We start from the raw sequence: 21,677 nt of genomic DNA, 5'->3' as shown, positions 1-21,677 counted from the left end.
TTTTCAGCTTCACTCCCTTCGTACCTTTCCCTCAACATCCATCCTTTTTAGCGCTCTGCGTCACTGAATCTGAGCACCCTGATCTACTTTCTTTTTACCCCACTGCTTCCACTCTGTTGTTTGTTTGGAATAACTCTCCCCCAATTTATTTGTCCTCATTCTGGAGACGTAGACACACAGCACTAAGAGTCTCTACACTAAGAGTCCTGCTTAGATCACAGCAGGACCATGTACAAAAAAGTGAGCATGTGACCATGCACTAAATAGAGAAAGAATTTTAAATAAGGGTTGTGTTGTTTACTCACCAGTCAGTTTATTAGGTACACCTTGCTGATCCACTTTTAAATAGGCATTACAAAACGGGTACAGAGTGGTCATAACAATACTCACGTAAGATCTGGTGTTTAAAATATGATCAGGTTGAACTAAGAAAGTAGTACAACCCAAAAATATCTTCCGCATCACTGCACCGCCACTAACCTGAACACTTGATACAACTTAGGATCTACCTATGCTTTCATGACAAATTCAGACCGCATCAATGAAATCTCACTGTGAGCAATCGACATTTAACAGCAATATTTCTCCAGGCTGTTATTGTCCAATTTTGTTAATCCTGTTGGAACTACAACCTCAGTTTTCTGTTCACAGCTAACAGACATGGCACCCAGTGTGGTCATCTGCTGCTGGTCTTGTCACCTATTCATATCTAGGCTTGGTGTGTTGTGTGTGCAGAAATTGTATTCTGCAAGAGAGTCTTTTTCCTTACCCAGTAGATCAGCAATTCAAGATCCCTAAATGGATTGCTTTACTGTCATGGGATTGGCTAATTTACCATTTACTTGAAGAAGCCATTAAACAAGCATACCTAGTGAGTTGTCCATTGAGTGTAACAGTATGTTCATATATTATTTCCTTCAGGTACAGAAGACACCCATTTGAATAATGTCTGCAACACTGATCCTGTGTGTCCACCCAAGTGTCGCTGTGAGTCCAACGTAGTGGACTGCTCCAACCTGAAACTCACCAAGATCCCTGAGCACATCCCTGCATCCACAGCTGAACTGTAAGAAATTGCTTTCACCGCTACCTTGAGATTGCAGAGAGAAAGGTGTGTTTAATGTTGACATTTTTAAACAATATATCTCATCCTCTTCAGCCGCCTTAACAATAATGAACTAACAACTCTTGAGGCTACCGGTGTGTTTAAGAACCTTTCCCAACTCAAGAAAATGTGAGTAAAAGTGTTTATCATCATCCTCTAAATAGAACCTGTAATTGTAACATAGACATTTTTTAACCACAGTAACCTGAGTAACAATAAGATCACAGAGATTGAGGATGGAGCTTTTGAAGGTGCATCGTCCGTCTTTGAGCTTCACCTCACAGCCAATCATATTGACTCAGTTCGAAGCGGGATGTTCCGAGGCCTCGAGGGACTTCGCATGCTGTGAGTAATACAACCATGTGGAATCGAACAATTAAAATCCATGAAAACAGCTCATAGATCTTTTTGCTTTTGATATATTCGTAGGATGTTGAGGAACAACAAAATCAGTTGTGTTCACAACGACAGTTTCACGGGGCTTCACAACGTCCGTTTGCTGTCTCTATACGACAACCATCTGACCACCATTACTCCTGGGGCCTTTGACACGCTGCAGACTCTCTCCACTCTGTAAGAGTCTTTGTTATATATAGTTTTGTTCTGGCATTTCTGGTCTTAGTGCTCTGAACCCCTTTTGCTCTATCATTGCTTCAGAAACCTCTTGGCCAACTCCTTCAACTGCGACTGTCGGTTGGCGTGGCTTGGTGATTGGCTGAGGAGCAGAAAGATTGTGACAGGTAACCCTCGCTGCCAGCGCCCGGCCTTCTTAAAGGAGATCCCCCTCCAGGATGTAGCTCTGCCAGATTTTCGCTGTGAGGAAGGTGGGTGCCATGTTTTAAGTTAGCTTCTTTTTCTGTAAGTTGCTATGCAAATTACAACAGCATCTTCTCTACTCTATATTGAGTAATTTCTCTTCTTGAAGGGAGAGATGTTTTGCCAATATCATAGATATCCTTCACTTTGTGTTTAGCTAACTTCTGGGGTTTGACTTAAAGATTTTAACATCTACCTCCTTCCCACAATAATTTTGAACAAGACCTGTCAAAAGTATCTGGAATCATCCTGAATAATGGCCACTATTGTGTGACTCTTTTGTTTGCTGAGTAGATTGCTTCAGCAGTTCCTACGCTGCTGGTCGATCCAGCGCTGAGTGCAGTTAAAGTATTGAGCTGTTTGTCTTATTGACGAGTCAGCCTATTTGCACCTGAATGACTGCTAGGCTTGTCTTTGGGCCTCAGGCAACTTCCATTCTTTGCTCCTGTTGATCGATATCACGTTAGGGAGTCCTCCCATCCCCTGCTCTGCTTTGCTTCTCCATTTTTTACTTTTCTCCATGGCTCCACCAGCTTTTACTGTGATGTCTTGTTTTTCAGCTACGGTGCCATCCCTTTTAATAATTCCCCTGGTAAAAATGTGTACAAAGCCTTAAAACGAATTCATCCATTATGGCAGGAGTGTAATCACACATTGAAACTTGTTGTAAAATTTTACCTCTATTTTGAGTACAGTGATTCATTACAGAGGTTAAAGTCTTGTTAAGAATTACTGTTTTTAACAAAATTCCTGGCAGCACAATTATTTATACTTCTGCACAACCACCATTTTCTGAATGGAAAGTACTAATAAAACCTGTGCTATAAATTTTACAAGGCTGGAGCATTAAGATCTTTAGCCATTTCTCTTTAATAATCTCTTTAAGTCATACATAGTCCTGGGTCCTCACTTATGGTTTTCCTCTTCAGCTCATCCATAGGTTTTCCAAACCATTTAAATCTGAAGGCTGAGGTGAAAGTGTCTAGGGGACTATGTTTATGTTAATTTTTGCCATAAATTTAGGTTTCTGGGAGAGCTGGTATTAATGTTGTTAGGCACGTAAACTGAATAATATCCAGGGCTTTGGGAAGAGAAACAGACCCACGGCACAGTAGATAATCCACCATACTTAACCACAGTCATGAGGTGATCTTACACTTTTTTTTATAATTTTCATCCTTTGTTTCATATCCATGGTGTGTTTATTGGCAAAAAAGAATAATCTGCCTTCTTTCCCAATCAACTGGTTGGTGTGTAATAGAAACCCGGTGACCCCATGACCCTCATTTTTGGTCCATTTCCATAATAGAGGACTTAAGAGATTTTTTTTTTGCCTGCTGTATTATCCTTCCTACCATGAACGGAGGAAAGACAAATGTTGGTCGTTTTCCAGCTTAGTAGTGAGTAGTTAGAAGACAGAAGCCTCTCTGTCAAGGATACAGAAAATTGAAAACTTCTAAAAGGAAATTTGTGGAAATTCAATCACACTATGTTTTAGTTTAAGAGCTTTGGTAACATTTATTTTAAGCGGATTAGTAAATTCCTTATTAATTGTGAAGCCAATTATTTTATTCAGACATTTATTTCTTAAAATTGTATTATTTATTCCCACTGAATAAATGTACTCACAATGTGTCACCGTTTTTTACACGTCTTTAACAAAGACATGGAATGTGATCACATATGTTTGCAAATAATATTAGTCCAGCATTTTGTCACAAAAAAATAGTTGAGTGGGTACACACAATCTAATTGTCTATATTTTAATTATGATTTATATTTTCTCTTGAAGTAAGGTGCTGTTGCAGGTTTCTTAGCATGACTTCCCTCCTGATTACGGACTTTATATTTTTACCAGGCCAAGAGGAGTCAAGCTGTGTTCCTCGACCCCAGTGTCCCAGCGAGTGTTCATGCCTAGAGACGGTGGTGCGCTGCAGTAACAAGCATCTCCACACACTACCCAAAGGCATCCCCAGGAATGTGACTGAACTGTAAGTGTCTCAGTATTGATTTACTTCGACGCCAGATCTTTTACTCCTATTGTTTTTGTCTAAACCTGAGGGAGATCATGTGAAAAACAGTAACAGGGAGGTTTTAACACTTGAAGAACAAGTGAAAGGTAACAAAACATCTCAACACGTGAAGGAGAGGAAAATAGTCAATAAACCCTGCAGTCATTCTCCCAGACATTCTTTTTCTTCTTCTGTGTTCCTTGTTGCCCTCGGGGCACTGATGTCACTCTCACACTCAGAGCCAAGGATGTCTGAGAGAGAGTGTGTGTGTGTGTGCATATTTGTGATAGGGCCAAAAGCCTGTCCATGAGTGCAAAGGGGATCAACAGGACATTTTAATGAGCAGTTTTCAATGGAAAGGGGAGGGAATGGAACAAGTCTGGAACTTTCCAATACTGCCTCATTTGGTTCTTGTGATGCACACACACGCTGAGCAAGCCTTAAGGCCTGTCATTGTCCCAGCAGGTGTGACCAGGTGTACCCCTCTGTTCAGGGCTTTCATCTTGTCATCTGGAGAGTTTGCTACTCCATCATTATCCCAAGTGTCCTCTGCACCATCATTACCTCTCATTACCTCTGAACCTAAAGGCCTGCTAACTAACTGCACACCCTCCCCCCTCTACTCCAGCCTCTGCCCTTCCCACCTTCTGTGCAGTCAACAACAATAGCAGGAGCCTGGAGTTCTGCTCAGTGGGGGCTGCCCTCAAATGAGCCATTTATCAACATGACAGTCTGCATGTAGGACTTTGTGTTAGCAGTCAGAGGGCTGATTGCTTTCCTGCAGGCATAATGTTGACTTTGGTGGCCTCAACTGTTATCACATGCACCAATCTTTGTATCACAGTCACAACTAGAAGTGCTGGGATCAGTGACTGTTTCACCATTACCTCATTTTCCTAGTTCATATTTAAAACCCATACATTAAAATCGGAAAAACTCACATAAAGTCCATACGGAGAGCAATATTCTGCTTCTTTTTGTCCAACGGGGGATTAAATTACTACCACACCTTATAGAAGTGAGACCCTAATGTTAACAGGGTATGGATATTCTACAATAAACCATTGTCCTGCAGGTCCTCCATATACTAATTGACAATTGTTTGACAGAAATGGTTTACCAGGACATACCCAGGACATACCTACCACATTTAACAGGCTGCGTTAAGCACCCAGTCGGGGAAAACCCTTGATTTAGATCGGAGCGGCCACGACGATCTACCGTAACACACCACACACTACAGGATGATCGGTTACAAAATCGCAAGCGACAATCTTAGAACGACCAACGTTCTAAGATTGTCGTAAGAGGAAAATATGCGCAAAAGATTGTGTGGTGTGAACTATTGCATCCCATCGTCTCTATTTAAATCCAATGATTACTGAAGGGCAATAGACTTCATGATCTGCACTATTTTGGTTGAATGTCTTTATTTCCACTTTGGCTTTATGTTGTTTAGTTTTAATTCATTTTATTTTTGATTGTTTTGTTTATTTTGTTTATCAGTTCCAGTGTTAAGTGTTCTTATAATGAAGTGTATCTATCTTTGGCAGAAAGTTGCATGCATTATTATGTCATTTCCATTAATTCAGTGTAAAAGGTCTTCAAACAATATTATTGCTCATCGCAATAATTTTTGAGACAATTAATTGCTCAGCAAAATTTGTTATCGTGACAGGCCTATTCACAATTGGCTTTTCAGTGAAAATATGACTATGTGCAACTGTTCACTAATGCTACATTCTTGTTCTGGGTCAGGGATTGCTGGAGTCATTGCAATCTGCTACATTTGCTAAAATGGCTTTTTTTAATTTATTTATTTATTTATTTTTTCTTACCAAGTGGCATAATGTACTGAATATAAATTATATGTGTTTGTTGTGTAAAGTGACTTGAGAAAATTTTGGTGAATCTAGGCTGTACTCGTAAATAAACTATTTTAGATTCTACTGAACTGAAACCTCTTGTGTCTCCTTGTATAGGTATCTTGATGGCAACCAGTTCAGTGTTGTTCCTAAGGAGCTGGCTTCCTTCAAATACCTACAGCTGGTGTAAGCTTTACTCTGCCTGCCTATACTATAAGAGCTGCATGCATCATCATAGTAAATATGTTTATTTTTTCTGAACTTTCCTTTAAGTGACCTCAGCAACAACAAAATCAACTCGCTGAGCAACTCATCCTTTGCTAACATGAGTCAACTGACCACTCTGTAAGTACTGATCAGCCTTAGTTGGCAGAAGAAAGAGCTGTTGTTAAATTTTGGTTATAGAATTTAAAAAGAGAAGAAAAAAAAATGTTATTCTAAAATGTATGATTCTTTTTTATTTTTTATCTGCAGAATCCTTAGCTACAACTCTCTGCGCTGTATACCCAAAATGGCTTTCGGTGGACTGCACTCACTGAGACTGCTGTGAGTTTATTTATAGATGAGGTTAAATACTTTATCTCCATGTTGTGTATATTCCTTTAATATATTACATACCGATCTGTCTTTACACTGCCTTGCAAAAATAATCACTTAGAAGTTTTTCACAATTTATTACTTTAGAACTCCAAGCTTTACCCCGAAACCTCGTGAGATTTTATGTGACAGTTGGGGGATTTTCCAGCCTGTGACATGTTTTCTTCTGTTGTGTTTTTTTCCATCCATTTTCACATTAACTCTCACCAACTTCTGGTGATTGTTATGCTGAAGAACAGTATCCCCAAAGCATGAAGCTGTTTTAGGATGGGAACAGTATGTTCATGGTTGTGTGGAGTTAATTTTGCACAGGCTTTCATTTAGGTAGGTCAGAAAATGACCTACCTCAGTTATTTGAATTTTACTTTCTAACCATGAATTGTAATTCATGATTATAAAGTGATAAAATATGTAAAAGGTCAGCTTGTGCTGCATTTAGTTTTACTTTTTTACAGTATAATTTTAATTGCCTTTCTATTTCTTTATTGAATTAAAAAAATAAAAACTGTAATTCTTCTTACACATATTCAGTACTTAGTTCCAATCAACAGCTTCATTGTTACTAACTGAGTTTGTAGAAAAAAGATAACAGACTCGTAAACCAGAGAGGAAACACTTTTAGGTCAAACAAGTCATTAAGGAGGACATTTCTGAAGCTCCTGCTGACTTCAGCAATAGTTGTGCAGATGCAGAGAATCTTTGATTGACTCCCGAGGACTGAATCTGTCTAAACAGTTCTGACAGCTTTTGAATTCACTCATACCCACACACACTCTCACACACTCCGACCTATTTTCTCTGTCTAAATGGCAGCTATGGGGGTAGCAGCCAGGATCTTGTTCCGATTTCTACTCCCAGTCATGCTCAGATATCTTTCCCAGTTTTCTTATTTGCATCTTAGCAGACTGAGCTCATCAATATCTCACAATAAGGGCAGATCATGGGCCGCCACTGTGCAAAATCAATCTGACACTGATTACAACAGAATTTGTTTGGCCTGCTAACTGTAATGCATCCAACTCTGTCTCAGGACCTTTATGAAGTCACACGGTCTTTGTGCACTCTGAGTGACCATGGGCTGCTAAATAACTGCCGAGCAGAAAGTAAATGAGTTGGACAGAACAATGACGAAATTAAACCAGTGTTCGGAAGTGAATCCAAAGATACAGCAGCTGCATAAAGCAGCAACCTTCTGACTCCAATCTGCTGTTCAGTTCTTTGAGGAGAAATTGAGACCAGGTCCCGCAGCCGTATTTATGAAACTGTGTATGGTTTTCTGTGTAGATGTTTATATCTGCTTAAATAGTCCTCATGCTTATGATCTGTAGACGGCAAGCCTGTTTGTGTGCGTGCGTGTGTGTGGGAGCTGACTTCTTAGCCTTCCATGTGTGCTCATAGCAGGCACACTTTTTTATTACTGACAACAAAGCTTCAACAAAGCCTCCTTTTTACGGCAGGATTCGAATAAAGCTCTGTATCGTAATGAGACACAAAGCATAAAGCCCTTTTGCTGAGCGAATGAGAGTGAAGCTCGGCCATCATTAGCCAATGCCGCCTTGCTACCCCAAGCATGCTCCTTTTGATCTCTAATGAAGCTGCGTCCGTTATTTCTGCACTGACTCACTCACGCCACCTTCGCCTCTGAAATAGTCCCGGAGCGAGCGCGCTAGACGCCATGTGAGGCCCTCCCACCCGCACACACCACGCAGGCTCACGCATACACACACAGTCAGATGTGTTCACACACTCCGTCTAGTCTACCTCAGTGTCTCAATCAGTCAGACAGGAGTCCAAGTGAAGCAGAAAACTTTGATGTTTCAATCATGAGTCTCCTATTAAATGTCAGTCGGTGTTCATGTTTTCACAAAGCAAGGCTTTGCGGTGCAGCTAATGTAAAACCACAATGAGGTCTGTTTAATAGTTTCAATTTTAAGACCCCACAAAGGGTTCAAAGTTCAACAATGGAAGCTTCTTCGAAACTGTAGGGAGACGCCAACTGCAACTACGAGCAGGACGCACTGGCATGTTCTCACACATGCTGAGGTGCCAAAGCCTTAATAAAGCTGCACCTTTGACTTTACACAGCAGTAAAAAGGAGAAGAATCATTAACGCTCTGTTCTTCAAACAGAGCCGTGGTCAGAGCCTGGCATACATGTGGCGCGATCGGGGTTGGACTGATTAAAAGTGTGTGTATGTGTGTGTGTGTATCAGTTGCGGTTTGAGCTACAGATTAATAAGCTGCTAATTGGCCTGCTGGGTATTAGGTGTGAGGTGTGTGAGATGAAACAGCGCCAGGGCGTGGCCATTAACAGCTTGAGTGGCACAGTGATATGAAAGAGTACGATAAGAGAAATAACAGAGTGAAGTCTGGCATGAATTGGCCCAGGGAAGGTAAAGACCATATAGCTCAGTGAACACACATTGTAACAAGGAAGTAAGTGGCAGCAGGAGAACAAGCATAGCAGAACATTTTAAAATTGTCCAAACAAAGTAGACAAAGTTGAATTTAAGCATGAGGCTGGATGACAACTTTCGGCAGAATCGCTGACTTTCATAATGTCTAAAAACAAAATGAACAACACGTTCTATTCCTTTTATTTAAAACAGTAAAGTGAAAAATATTTGCAGTGATGAGAACAATATAATAGTAATCCCAGTCCTTTGGTAGATAAACTTTTCTAATACCAGGTCTGCCCACTGTTTGCCTTCAGAAGTGCCTTAATTTATTGTGGCAAAGATTCAACAAAGTCAGCTACAGCACTTAAGGTAGGCTGTGCTTAAACTATGGTCACATGGTAACAAGGGCCCCCCTTTGCCACCATCACAAGGCAGCAAGATCTATGCTTTTATGTTGTTCACACTAAGTGCTTACCCTAGAATCTAAATTTCACAGATGAAATCTAATTAAACTGCAACCTCAGTTTTCTGTTCTGAAAATGTCTGGGTTAATACACATCCTTTTCCATTCTGATGCTTAAATTGCATTGATTTGCTGCTTTATGATTGATATTCTAAACTTGCACACATATGTAAATGGTCAACTGGAACAACTGACCTTCAGTGTGCACCAATGGTATTATCTCTGGCACTGCTTGGAAAGGATTTTAAACCTTAGGAATTACATGGGTAATTTTTGAAAGTACATATTTTTGAAATCCTGGTATTGGTATCAGAACCATATGTAGTAGGGGGTACGGACTAACATTGTGATTTGGAACAGAAAAGCAAAAAAGGAATTTTAGCAGCAGCTTATGCTGCTTCCTGGAACCTACCTGACTCCTTTTTTCCCTCTAGGTTTCTCATGGTTGCCACACTGCTCGCTTCATGGCCTCGGTATCCTCTGACTACAACAAACCACCCACTCGCTTTGCACTAATAAGCATTCTCTACGGCACGCAGGCTAATAAACATGTTGACTCCTACATGTTACACTGTATATTTTCCCTCTAGTTTCTTGTATATTTACACTGGCAAACTTTTTCCTCCAGCTCTTCCACAGCTCAGCTCTACTTGAGACATCAAACAATGCAGGAAGCTGCAATTCGGAAACTGTTCACACAACAAATCTCTTCATCCCAGATGTGTCATGTATTGTTAGTGGGGACTGATTGGTGGTAACATAAGCTTGTGGTCATCTGAGGATTTGAGGTGGTAATGACCTGTTAGATTATGGCTGTCATCAATCAGCAGACCATTAAGCCCTGGAGGCTTGACGCCCGCAGTGGTGCTCCTAAAATGACAAGAAAATCAGACTAAATGCAAAATAGTCTGAACGAACAAAAACGTATGCTGATGTATTTGCACATTGATACAAAATCTCTATTGACAGGAGGAATATGATTAGCTTGACTGTTTTAACTTTGCTTCATGTGTTGGAATGGTTGCATCCCCCCCACCCCTCTCCCTGAGTGAGCCCTGCCAACCAAACACACAAAGAAACTTGACACCAGGCTGGTCCAGACTCTCAGAGCCTCATATTTTTGCCAGCTGCACAAAGCTTTGCCAGAAATAAGAACCACCAGCACACAACAGTGGAATCTCCCTGAAGGTTTTTCCTGATATTTCCAGTTTGATTTGTTAAAAAAAAAAAAGAAAGAAAGAAAAAGGAAAGAAATGCATAGCAGTGGGCCAGACAATAGTTTTCCAGGTTATTTGTTTTTTCCTATTTGTGTGATTTTTGCAGTTTTCAAGCAGCATTTTACAAGTAGCCAATTGTAAAGGAATACATTGTTTTAAAAAGGGGATTTGTGTTTTTAAAAGATGGGAAAATGAATGTTTTATTTTCAGAAATGAATTTTGTTCCTTGATGTTCTTTGACAGCTGTCTTTTTTTTCAGGTCTCTTCATGGCAATGAAATCTCAGAGCTTCCAGATGGCATATTCAACGATGTGACCTCCCTCTCCCATTTGTAAGTTTTGACAATCATTTTCTTGCTCTTCAGCAGCTTACAGTACCTACCATACAATTTGTCATATTACATCAACAAAATTTTATAGATTTTGATGAGATATTTTCAGATAGATCAGCACAAGGTACCATATAAATGTGATGAGCGAAAAAAACAAAACAAAACAGTAGACCATATATAATTTGTTTCTTTTTCACATTTGAAATCTGAAAAGTTATGCATTTATTCACCAGCGTCCCCTCCCTGTAAGTCAGTCATTTGTAGAACCACCTTTTACTACATTCGCTTGGATTTCTGCAGCTGCTCCAGAATCACCATTGGCCTCTTGGCTTCTTGTCTGATTAACACTGTCCTTGGCCGTCCTGTTTGCTTAGTTGGATAGCCTTGGTTTGTTTTCAGTTATGCCAAGCTCTCTATTTTTAGATGATGCCATTATCGTAAAGGGGCAAAATGTGAAAAGGTTTTAAGGGTATCACTGATTTTGCAAGACACTGTAAATCTGAGTTTGTTAATTGTATGAAATGCCATCACATAGCTTCATACTTTGGCTTAAAGGTTGGCTTTCTCTGTGCATTTGTGTGGTCAAAGCAACACAAGCCAGACAAAATGTTGCTTCTCTCTTCGACATCTTTAAAGCATTCAGTCTGTGTTCTTTAAGTGCTTCTTTATGTCTATCTGCTCTTTCTGTTCACAGTGTAGCTGTGTTAGAATGTCTTAAAAAAAGAACATCTTCGACCTTTGGCATCATCTCTAAATATCCTCATCTTCCCTTGATTGTTAGGGATCAATAAAACAATCAAGACCAGAGTTGGAGGGAAAAGGCAGGACAGAGGCAGCCAGACAAAGACATTTTGTGGGAAGCAGTACACAAATTGAGGCTGCGTGAAATTTGGACCGAGGAGTGGATAGAGAGGAAGCCATTGATCTGCAGTCACAGTCAAGTGGCTTTCATGTTAGCAGATGTCAGGTGTCAGCTATTGGCTCAGCCTGAAAGATGAGCCTGTGTTCCTCAGTAATGGAACAGCATCGATTTAGGAGTGTTTGTGCTTTCAGCAGGAGGGCAAAGCGTCATTGATTCACAACCACCAGGACAGAGGTGGTTAAAAGGCCTTTCTGCTCACACCTTTGTTTATAATAGAGCAGTCCTGCAGAAGATGATGCATTACACAATGTGGCATTAAGATATTTTGTTCTCTGAGAAGATTTATTTGTGTAATTTAGCACCTTGTTTTTCATGGAGATATAGAGACACCTGCTGGTGATATAATGTACTACAGCAACACAACCAGACTTGAACTGTGGTTTTCTGTTATATCAGGGCAATTGGTGCCAACCCTCTGCACTGTGACTGCCACCTGCGCTGGCTCTCTGACTGGGTGAAGACCGGATACAAAGAACCCGGGATCGCTCGGTGTGCCGGCCCACAGGGGATGGAAAGTAAATTACTTCTCACCACGCCGGCTAAAAAATTTGAATGCACAGGTGAGTTTTTGTTCTAAACAATAATATCGTGTCCAGAACCCTATGTTCTAATAATCAGCTTTTACTGACAGTTCCTCGGACCCGACTTAAGAGGAAAGGAGATCGGGCTTTTTCTGCTGTTGCTCCTTCTCTATGGAACAATCTACCTTTCCAAATTAGATCTGCCCACAGCCTGGATCATTTTAAATTGCTTCTTAAAACTCATTTTTATTCCTTGGCATTTAATTGAACTATTGTTTTGATACTTTGTTTTTATTCATTTGTGTTGTTGTCATTCCTGTACAGCACTTTGGTGCAGTTCTATGCCTGTTTTTAAAGTGCTTTAAAAATAAATTTGACATTTGACATCTGACTTTAAGCACCTCCTAGATGTAAATTAATTGCTCCAATATGTTTGGATTTCTGCAGGTGACGTAGACAACACGGTGCTGGCCAAGTGTAATCCATGCCTGTCCAATCCCTGCCTGAATCATGGCATCTGTCACAATGATCCAATGGAGATATACAGGTGCAACTGTCCTCCTGGATTCAAGGTACGAGCAGCATTGTGTTCCTGCACACTAATAGATATCTACTTCATCAAACTGAATTTACTGCAAGAGATCTGTGTTAATCCGAATTTTCTGTTATAGGGCAAGAACTGTGAAACAGCTCTGAACGGCTGTGTGAGTAGCCCATGTGCCAACGGGGGAACCTGCCAAGTGACTGACGAGGATGAGGCAGAGTACCGGTGAGGAAGGCGAACTGCAAATCCAGAACTGCAAACACAACGAAAAAGGGTCTCAAACAAATTTTTGCATGATGCATGCTTACTGTATTCATAGCTGCTCCTGTCTGCTGGGCTTCGAGGGCCCGACTTGCCAAATCAATGTTGACGACTGTGAAGACAACGACTGTGAGAGTGGAGCAACCTGCATTGACGGAATCAACAACTACACTTGTTTTTGTCCCCCTTACTACACAGGTGAGTGCATCTGTAGTTTATTTTAAGCAGCAGCATTCTACAAAAAATACTGGATCAACCATTTAGACACCAATCGGATCTTCTTTCATAACAAGACACATTTGTCAACTGATCAAAACAGTAAATGAATAACAATAAGTTAATTTCAGTTATGTTATTACTGACAAGTCTTTCTTCTAAAAGCAACAACCTTCACAGTTTGATGCTGCCACCTTCAGGCTTTACTGAAAGGTTGACAATAATGCAGCTGGACTCTGGTCATCAGAAACATTCTGTCAGGAATTGTGGCCTGATGGCAAAATCTGCGATGTTTCTGATTCGGGAAGACAACTCCAGACCTAAATGATCATTCTTTAGACATGACATAAGTGTATTCATAATTATTACAACTAGCACCACTGGTAAAAGTAGGAACGATTCAAAGCTAATTGGATGGTAGCACATTGAGTGTTACATACATCAATTTAAGCAAAAACTGAGAAAATATGTAGGGGCGCAAATATCTTTTCCAACAAGTATTCATCCTGTATTATAAGTGAAATTACTTCTGGAGGACCCGGGCTCTCTGCCAGAGTTTGGAGGTCCACGCTGTGATAGTCATTGTCTGACTAGAAGACTTTCACTTAAAAAGAAACTTGTACCTGTGCAGGGGAGATGTGTGAAGAAATGGAAGATGTGTGTGCTCCAGGACGAAGCCCCTGTCAACATCAGTCTACCTGCCTCATCAGCACCTCTGGGCCCAAGTGAGTGCATCACTCAAATCTGTTGATGGTAAACCTATAAGTGAGCTGCTCCATTTTCACACTGATTTATTTCTGTTTTTTGCAGGTGTGTGTGTTCTCCTGGTTATGTTGGCGATGACTGCAGTGTAAACTACGATGACTGCAGAGAGCATCGCTGTCAGAACGGAGCTCAGTGTGTGGATGAGTTGAATGGATATTCGTGCATCTGCCCGAACGGATATAGGTTAGAAGTACTTTGGGTTACTTGTATTTTTTTCCTACCTTGTCATTTACATGATTGTGATTAGAATTCTCCCTTTCTTTGACTTCCTAGCGGTCAGTTGTGTGAAGTTCCCCCATCTCCCCTGTCTTTGTGTGAGCTGGCAGACTGCCAGAACAATGCCCCCTGTGTGGAGCGAGGTGGCCGCGCTCTCTGCCAATGTCCTCCAGAGTTTGGAGGTCCACGCTGTGAAAAACTCGTCAGCGTCAACTTCGTTGACAGAGATTCTTATTTACTACTCTCTGACCTGAAGAATTGGCCACAAGCTAACATCACCCTACAGGTAATCACAATCAGTCCAGTTCAGCTTTTCTGACACACAAAGACGTCAATCCTCCAATCCAAAACTGCTCTGCGTACAGGTTTCTACAGCTGAGGACAATGGTATCCTGCTGTACAATGGTGACAATGATCATATTGCAGTGGAGCTCTTCCAAGGCCACGTAAAAGTGAGCTATGATCCCGGTAGCCAGCCAGGACACGCCATATACAGGTACTGTACCACATTCAGCGTGACTGTATTTTTTCTCTCATCTTAGAGACTAAATTCTGTGCTTTCCTCTGTCAGTACCGAGACTATCAATGATGGTCAGTTCCACACAGTGGAGCTGGTGACCTTCGACCAGATGGTGAACCTGTCCATTGATGGGGGTCTCCCTACCACAATGGACAGCTTTGGGGCAGTGCGGCCCCTCAACGGAGAGGCACCACTATACGTGGGGGGTAGGGGCCCTCTCCAGAACACACCTCCCTCCTCTGCAGGCACTCTTAACTACTACACTACTGTTCAGTCACCTCCCTTCCCCCTTCGCTTTGTCGCCACCTCAACCAGTCCCTCCCACAAACATGCAACCCAACCACCACCCAGACCTTGTCCTCCATCCTCCATCCTCACCATCCCACATGTCATCATGTCCGTCTTGACTGTGTTTGCTAGGGTACGCATTCGAGTCTTTATACTGTCTTGTGACATTACAACCAAAATCCTCAATGGGAAAATGGATTGGAAAGGTGGATATTCACCTTCCAGAGGGTGGCTATGCAAAGCATACAGTCAGAGATACAGTATAATGGTTTAGATAAAATTTGCTTGAAAGGCCTAGTCAAAGACTAGGTGTAAGTCTAAATGAGAATGAATTGCAATACCAAAAAAATAACATTTCCAGACACTCCACCATCTCAGACTGAGCTTAAATCAACTTAAGCTCAGTTGACCTAAGTTGACTTAAGTCAACTTATGGTTGACTTAAGTTTATATTAAGTTGACTTTATATTAAGTCAACTTAAGTCAACTTAAGTTGACTTAATATAAACCAACTTTTATATTGTTGGTTTATATTGACCAACAATATAAAAGATTGTTGGTCAATCTTTTATATTGACCAACATATAAAAGATTATATGTTGGTCAAGCACATAAAAATCCAATAATCTATTCTGAACTTTGTGGTATTTGCAATGAGTTAACATATGATAAAGGCCAAGTGATATGAATACTTTTGCAAGGCAATGTGTTAAAAATGAATCTCACACAACATCACTGCAATATTTTTCTTTGGTGAATTGTAAACTAGCAGACACAGTCCTTCATATCTGAATGGAGTTCGACTTTCTGTTTATTTTATGTTTAATATGGAGCCACTCTTGACATTCTGAGGCTCAGATCTCTAAATGTATCTGAAACTTGGTCATATTTAATTTTATTCGACCTGAGTTTGTGAAAGTTTGTTCAGGAGTGGCAAAAATGTTAGATTGTATCTCTTCTGTATTTTCTGTCACTCCTACAGTGAGTTTTTCCCCCATTTCTTCTGGCTTTTGTTCTATGTTTCAAAGATGTTGTGTTCCGTGGTGCAAAAATAATTCTAGAAGTAAATCTTTTAACCACTGGGACACACATCTTTGAAAATGCCTCTGTTCATTACACTCATCTCAGCCCCGTGTTTGCTGTTTGTCTGTGCGTCAGACGACTCCTCTTCCCACATATAAACTTTGATTTATCCATCTTCTCCTCCAGGCATGCCTGTAGATGTCCACTCTGGAACTTTTCGTCTCTGGCAGATCCAGAACGGTTCCAGCTTCCACGGCTGCATCCAGAACCTCTACATCAACAACGAGCTCCAGGACTTCACCAAGACTCAAATGAAGCCCGGCGTGGTGCCGGGCTGTGAGCCCTGCAAGAAGCTCTACTGTGTCCATGGCATCTGCCAGCCTGATGGGTTGCAGGGACCTGTGTGTCATTGCCAGCCAGGTTGGAGTGGGGCGCATTGTGATCAGCCAGCTCTCAACCCCTGCCAGGGCAGCAAGTACGTTAGCAAGCAGGGAAGCTAGGTCAAGTTTTGCATGCTGAATATACGATACCTTGAATTGTTTCACCATGCGCTTTGCAACCACAAACTTTAATGTGTTTTATTGGGAGTTTATGTGACAGATTGACACAAAGTGGCAGTAAATGTCAAGTGGAAGGAAAAGGATATGTGCAGCATGCATTTTTATTCAAAACTTTATAGTCACTTTTTGGCCCAGTTGGACCTTGAAGGTGTTTAAGTTATGTCTTTACAAGCTTAACACATCTGGGGACTGAAATATTTGGCGATTTTCCTTAACATAACAGCTTAAGTTTAGTCAGACTGGAGCTTATTCTCAATTGGATATAGATCTAGACTTAGATTGGGTCATTCTGACACATTCATATCCTTTGATTTAAATCATTCCACTATAGTCCTGGTCATATTCTTATACTCATTGTCCCAGTGGATGGTCAACCATGTCCAAATCCTACATGTATCATATGATTTCCAACCCACTCTGGTCAGCTCCCCTGTCTCCGCTGAAGGAAATCATCCCACAACTTGATGTGTGACCTAAATGATGGCCAGCATCAGTTTTCCATCACATATATATAGCATTGTGCATGTAAGCCAAAAAGTTAAATTTAGCTCTTCTGATCAGAGGAGGATCTTCAAAATGTTTGCTTTTGGAAAACTGTAAAGAGATAATTTATGACTTTCTTTCCACAACTGCTTTCTTCTTGTCACTCCACCATAAAGCCCAGATTGGTCGAGCGCACATCTAATAGCTGTCCTTTGAACATATTCTCCCACCTGAGTTGTGGATTTTTCCCTGGTGCTGCAGAATTTGCACGCTGGATTGAGCTTCTTTAAATCTTGAGATATTGTTTTATAATTCTGCTTTAGAACTATACACAACTTTATCTCTGACCAGTCTGGTGTGTTTGTTGGCCTTCACAATGCTGTTTGTTCACTAAGACTTTTGCAAACCATTAGATATAGCATTTTTACCTTTATCCTCATAATTGATTACAGTTGACGGGTTTGTTTTCTGCTTATGAAACATCAGCAGTGAAGATCAGTCCTTGGTAGGACATACCTAAATGAAGTTATCTCCTCTCAGATGCGTCCATGGAAAGTGCATTCCTCTGGACCTGCAGTCATATCGCTGTGAGTGTGAAGAGGGCTACCGAGGCGCGCTGTGCAACCAGCAAGGAGAGCTGTTCAATCCCTGCCGCCGCCTCACCTGCAAACATGGTCGCTGCCAGATCTCTGACAGCGGAGACGCGTATTGCCACTGCGAAAGTGGCTACACAGGAGAACTCTGTGATGCAGGTTCGTTAGTGCTCTCTATAATTGAGGACAAATACTTTGGAGTCAGTGAAATGTTCAGATCAATAAATGGCTTGTCTATTTTTAAAGAGTCTGAGTGTCGAGGAGAGCCGGTGCGAGACTTCTACCAGGTGCAGCGAGGCTACGCCATCTGTCAAACAACTCGCATGGTGTCCTGGGTGGAGTGCACCGGAGCTTGTGACACGGGGAGCTGCTGCATCAGCCAGAGGATGAAACGCCGAAAATACACCTTCGAGTGCAGCGACGGAACGTCCTTCACCGAGGAGGTGGAAAAGACCATCAAGTGCGGCTGCGTGGGCTGCATGTAGCACCGTTCACCCACTCTTCCTGCCGCTGCTGCGGAGCAGAAGATTGAAAGCAAGGAAAGAAGGAAGGAAAGGAAGAAAACTGCTGAAAGGTGGAGGAAAGAAAGCAAGAACGAAAGAGATTATACAGAATATATATAAAACCTCTATCTATATATTATGGACAACAATGTTTGTAAAATAGGACATTTCCTCTCCTGTGTGAGGATGTGTGACCTACATTAAAACAGAAACACCCTGAGCATCAGTGTAGGTGTGACAACAACAAAAATAAAACCATAGTATCTGCAACATTGTTCCAAGGGGTCCAGAGATTTTGTAGGTGTTGCATTCAGAGTGAGGCATCCTTCCTACCCAAACTATCCCATAAGAACACCCCATCTATCTGTGAGACCTCCAATGGCTCAGCCACCATCATCCATCTTTAGTCCATGGAGGTAAGAAGGACAAGAGGGTTTATTTTAGCTCTAGAGATGAGAAGAGAGCCGAGTCTTGAGTTGAACTTGGCTCGGTTACCTGGACAGTGTTGGACACGGGTTGGATTTAGAGTTGAAGACGCCACCCAGACTGGTGCCGTCATTTCTCCACCAGGATACTGCCCTCCATGCTTACACCTACATGTCAGAGTGAACGTTAGGGGAAAGGGAATCTAGGGCTAAAGGGGGTGCAGTGTTGTGGGTTTGAGGCGAGGTGCAGAGAGATGTTTGCCATGAGCTCTCACAGTACAGAAATCCCCCTCAAATAAAGACTGCATGGACCGGCAGCCAAACTCATCCCTGTGAAACACACAGTCACACAAGCGTGGTACACAACACAATCCCGACGTGGCTTGGAAGGGCTGGTGTGGTGCAGCTGTTCCCCCAGAGGCAGTGCCCCCAGCATGTATCGCTCCAGGGTGGGGATGTTTCGCATAATCCTGCAGGAGGCCGAGTGACTCTGCTCCCAATGATCCCTGTAGTATTAAACCACCACAAACTGTTGCATGTGTGGAGAGTTTGCCAACAAATATGTAAAGATTTTTCTGTATTATTATGAAGATTATTACAAGAAGTTCGGTCATCTTTTGTTGATTTTATTTTTATTCAATATTCTTATATATTTCTTTTTGTTATATTTTGTTATAATTTGTCTCATGACGTATTCTAACTTCTTTAGTTGTCCTTGCCCAGTTTCCCACCCCATCCTATATTGTAATGCCTAACAGATTCTAATATATATATATATATAAATATATATAAATATATTTGTATTTCATTTGGTATAGTATTTTTCTATGTTTAAGAGTACGTCTGTGTTAGGAAGCATTTAGACTGGTGGAGAGGCATTCGGTTGGTTTCCTAGTTGTTTTTATTTGTTGATCTCACCTTCTTCTCCAGCAAAGTAATTATTTGAACGGACATAAAAGGCAGCAGTGGGTCAGCCTTGTTGCATAAAAGGCAGTATTGGTCTCAAAAAATTGTGAAATATTGTATATGTTGTCTTCCATGTGAATATTACATCTAATTCATGAGAATCTGTGGTTGTTTTTATTTATTTCAAGCATAAGTGTTGCTGGCATTCAAATTTGAAAACAAAGTCCAAAAAAATGCTCAAAATGCCAGCAGGAAAAAGTGCATGGAGTGTTTGTAACGTCACTCCATAGTGAGCTACGACAAATATCTGAGCCTGTTTTCTCCCCTGAGGCTCAGATATTTCTACTGCTTAGTGTGAGCTTGGAGCTCAGGATGAAATATCCCACTCAAATTTGTTTTGTAAATTAATAACCTGACCACACAGAAAATCTTTCATCTGTTTCACGTTTCTATGTGATGGGGATCATTTATACCATTTTATTCTGAGAGATGTTTGCCATAGATCAAAGGTGTATTGTGTTTGTTCTTTAGCTAAGATGGGCTCAACCGATCATAAGCTGCTGTCAAGCCTCAAGAAAACGGGATGAAGCTGCCTCTGTGGACACTGATCATGTTAAGGTGGATCATCCTTATATTCTTTTCTTAGGGGCAACTGTGAGAAGCATTACATGCCAACTACTGACAGATAACAAGAAAAGGCCTGGACATATTTACTGTCTGTCAGTTTTGAACTGGTTATCCTCACAAAAAAAGGAAAAAAAGAAAAAAAAAAAAGAAAAGAAAAGATGCCAATTTTCGTGAGCAGTCGTCAAACCTGAATGTATAAATGTGTATAGATAAATATGAGCAATGCTTATTCATAAAGTGGTAACTTTTAGCTGTTATTTAGTTTCCAGTGTAAGATACAGGAAATTGCATTTAGAGAGAGTGGCGGCCCAACAGAACGCTCTGTGTGGGACTGTGTTTCTCCAAATGCCTCATTATGGTGTAAAAGGCTGCAGTACAGTGTCACGTCTTACAGGATCCAGTTCATATTGCTACCCATGCTAACTTTGTTTTTGATGCTGTTAATGTGATGCCAGTGGTGTGCAATAACATTACAAAAAATCTGTTGAACCATACCGATGAGCAGTCATCATAATATTTAGGCCATGTGCCTCATAAAGGTGCATATTTTTAGTTAAATGTGACATTCTCTTCATGGCTCTTCTCATTCCTTTGCACTGATCTGTACTGGACTGGTGCCGATAGACGTCATCATAGACATCTTAGTGGTGTTTTGCTATATAATAATGTAATTCCATAATTTGGACAAATGAACAGAAACAGATTTTTTTCCGTCCTATGAACTATATACATAAATGTTATTGTGAACAACACACCGTCTCAGTTGTATTAACATGGTGCAAAAGCTAAAGAAATATCCCTGGTCAGGTTCTGTCTGTCTGTTTTTCATGTTGCAGGACTGATTGGGGGGATTCAACTGAAAAACATCATTATGCTGAATGTATGTTGTGCCACCGACAAAATGTTTACCAAATCTCCACTCTTTTCATTAATTAAACCTAAAATGTGTGTGCTTTTAAGAAGGATTGTCTTTTTTTCTTGTGGCTGATTTTTTTTTTTTTTTTTACACTTATTTTACTCTTTACTGCCTGAATTTGTTTAATCAATCAATCAATCAAAATTTATATGTATAGCACATTTCAGCAGCAAGGCATTTCAAAGTGCTTTACATCATCATAAACATAGAAACACAATGCAACACAGAATCAACAATCAAAACACAACATTAAGTCAGATTCCATCATTAAATTTGTAATCGATTACGTTTCAAATACAACTCTAAACAAGTGAGTTTTAGTTGAGATTTAAAGGAAGTCAGTGTTTCAGCTGTTTTACAGTTTTCTGTTCCAGATTTGTGGTGCATAGATGCTAAATGCCGCTTCTCCTCGTTTAGTTCTTGTTCTGGGGATGCAGAGCAGAACCAGAACCAGAAGACCTGAGAGGTCTGGAAGGTTGATGCAACAGCAGCAAATCTTTAATGTATTGTGGTGATAAACCATTCAGTGATTTGTAAACTAACAACAGGATTTTAAAGTCTATTCTTTGAGCTACAGGAAGCCA

The 21,677-nt window shown here is 40.8% G+C and overlaps 1 protein-coding gene across 4 annotated transcripts in view; it reads left to right on the top strand.

The window, feature by feature from the left end:
- slit1a (slit homolog 1a (Drosophila)) overlaps nt 1-21,140 on the top strand; it is a 94,372-nt gene extending 73,232 nt beyond the window's left edge. For 3 of the 4 annotated variants that reach the window (XM_044136204.1, XM_044136203.1, XM_044136207.1), the window contains 22 exons: nt 922-1,066; nt 1,160-1,234; nt 1,307-1,450; nt 1,535-1,678; nt 1,763-1,929; nt 3,780-3,912; nt 5,916-5,984; nt 6,072-6,143; nt 6,273-6,344; nt 10,733-10,804; nt 12,123-12,286; nt 12,695-12,819; nt 12,919-13,016; nt 13,111-13,250; nt 13,900-13,993; nt 14,079-14,216; nt 14,307-14,535; nt 14,615-14,745; nt 14,821-15,014; nt 16,267-16,555; nt 17,664-17,875; nt 17,963-21,140. In XM_044136204.1, coding sequence (XP_043992139.1) covers nt 922-1,066; nt 1,160-1,234; nt 1,307-1,450; nt 1,535-1,678; nt 1,763-1,929; nt 3,780-3,912; nt 5,916-5,984; nt 6,072-6,143; nt 6,273-6,344; nt 10,733-10,804; nt 12,123-12,286; nt 12,695-12,819; nt 12,919-13,016; nt 13,111-13,250; nt 13,900-13,993; nt 14,079-14,216; nt 14,307-14,535; nt 14,615-14,745; nt 14,821-15,014; nt 16,267-16,555; nt 17,664-17,875; nt 17,963-18,201 — 3,146 coding nt within the window. In that variant the 3' untranslated portion in view covers nt 18,202-21,140. The remainder of the gene's footprint in view (nt 1-921; nt 1,067-1,159; nt 1,235-1,306; nt 1,451-1,534; nt 1,679-1,762; nt 1,930-3,779; nt 3,913-5,915; nt 5,985-6,071; nt 6,144-6,272; nt 6,345-10,732; nt 10,805-12,122; nt 12,287-12,694; nt 12,820-12,918; nt 13,017-13,110; nt 13,251-13,899; nt 13,994-14,078; nt 14,217-14,306; nt 14,536-14,614; nt 14,746-14,820; nt 15,015-16,266; nt 16,556-17,663; nt 17,876-17,962) is intronic. The other variant, XM_044136205.1, reaches the window with a different exon arrangement.
- Nucleotides 21,141-21,677: the final 537 nt, after the last annotated feature.

This window comes from Gambusia affinis, linkage group LG13 (genome assembly GCF_019740435.1).
Source record: "Gambusia affinis linkage group LG13, SWU_Gaff_1.0, whole genome shotgun sequence".
NCBI classification, from domain to species: Eukaryota; Metazoa; Chordata; class Actinopteri; order Cyprinodontiformes; family Poeciliidae; genus Gambusia; species Gambusia affinis.
This window is presented reverse-complemented; position numbering and strand designations above follow the sequence as displayed.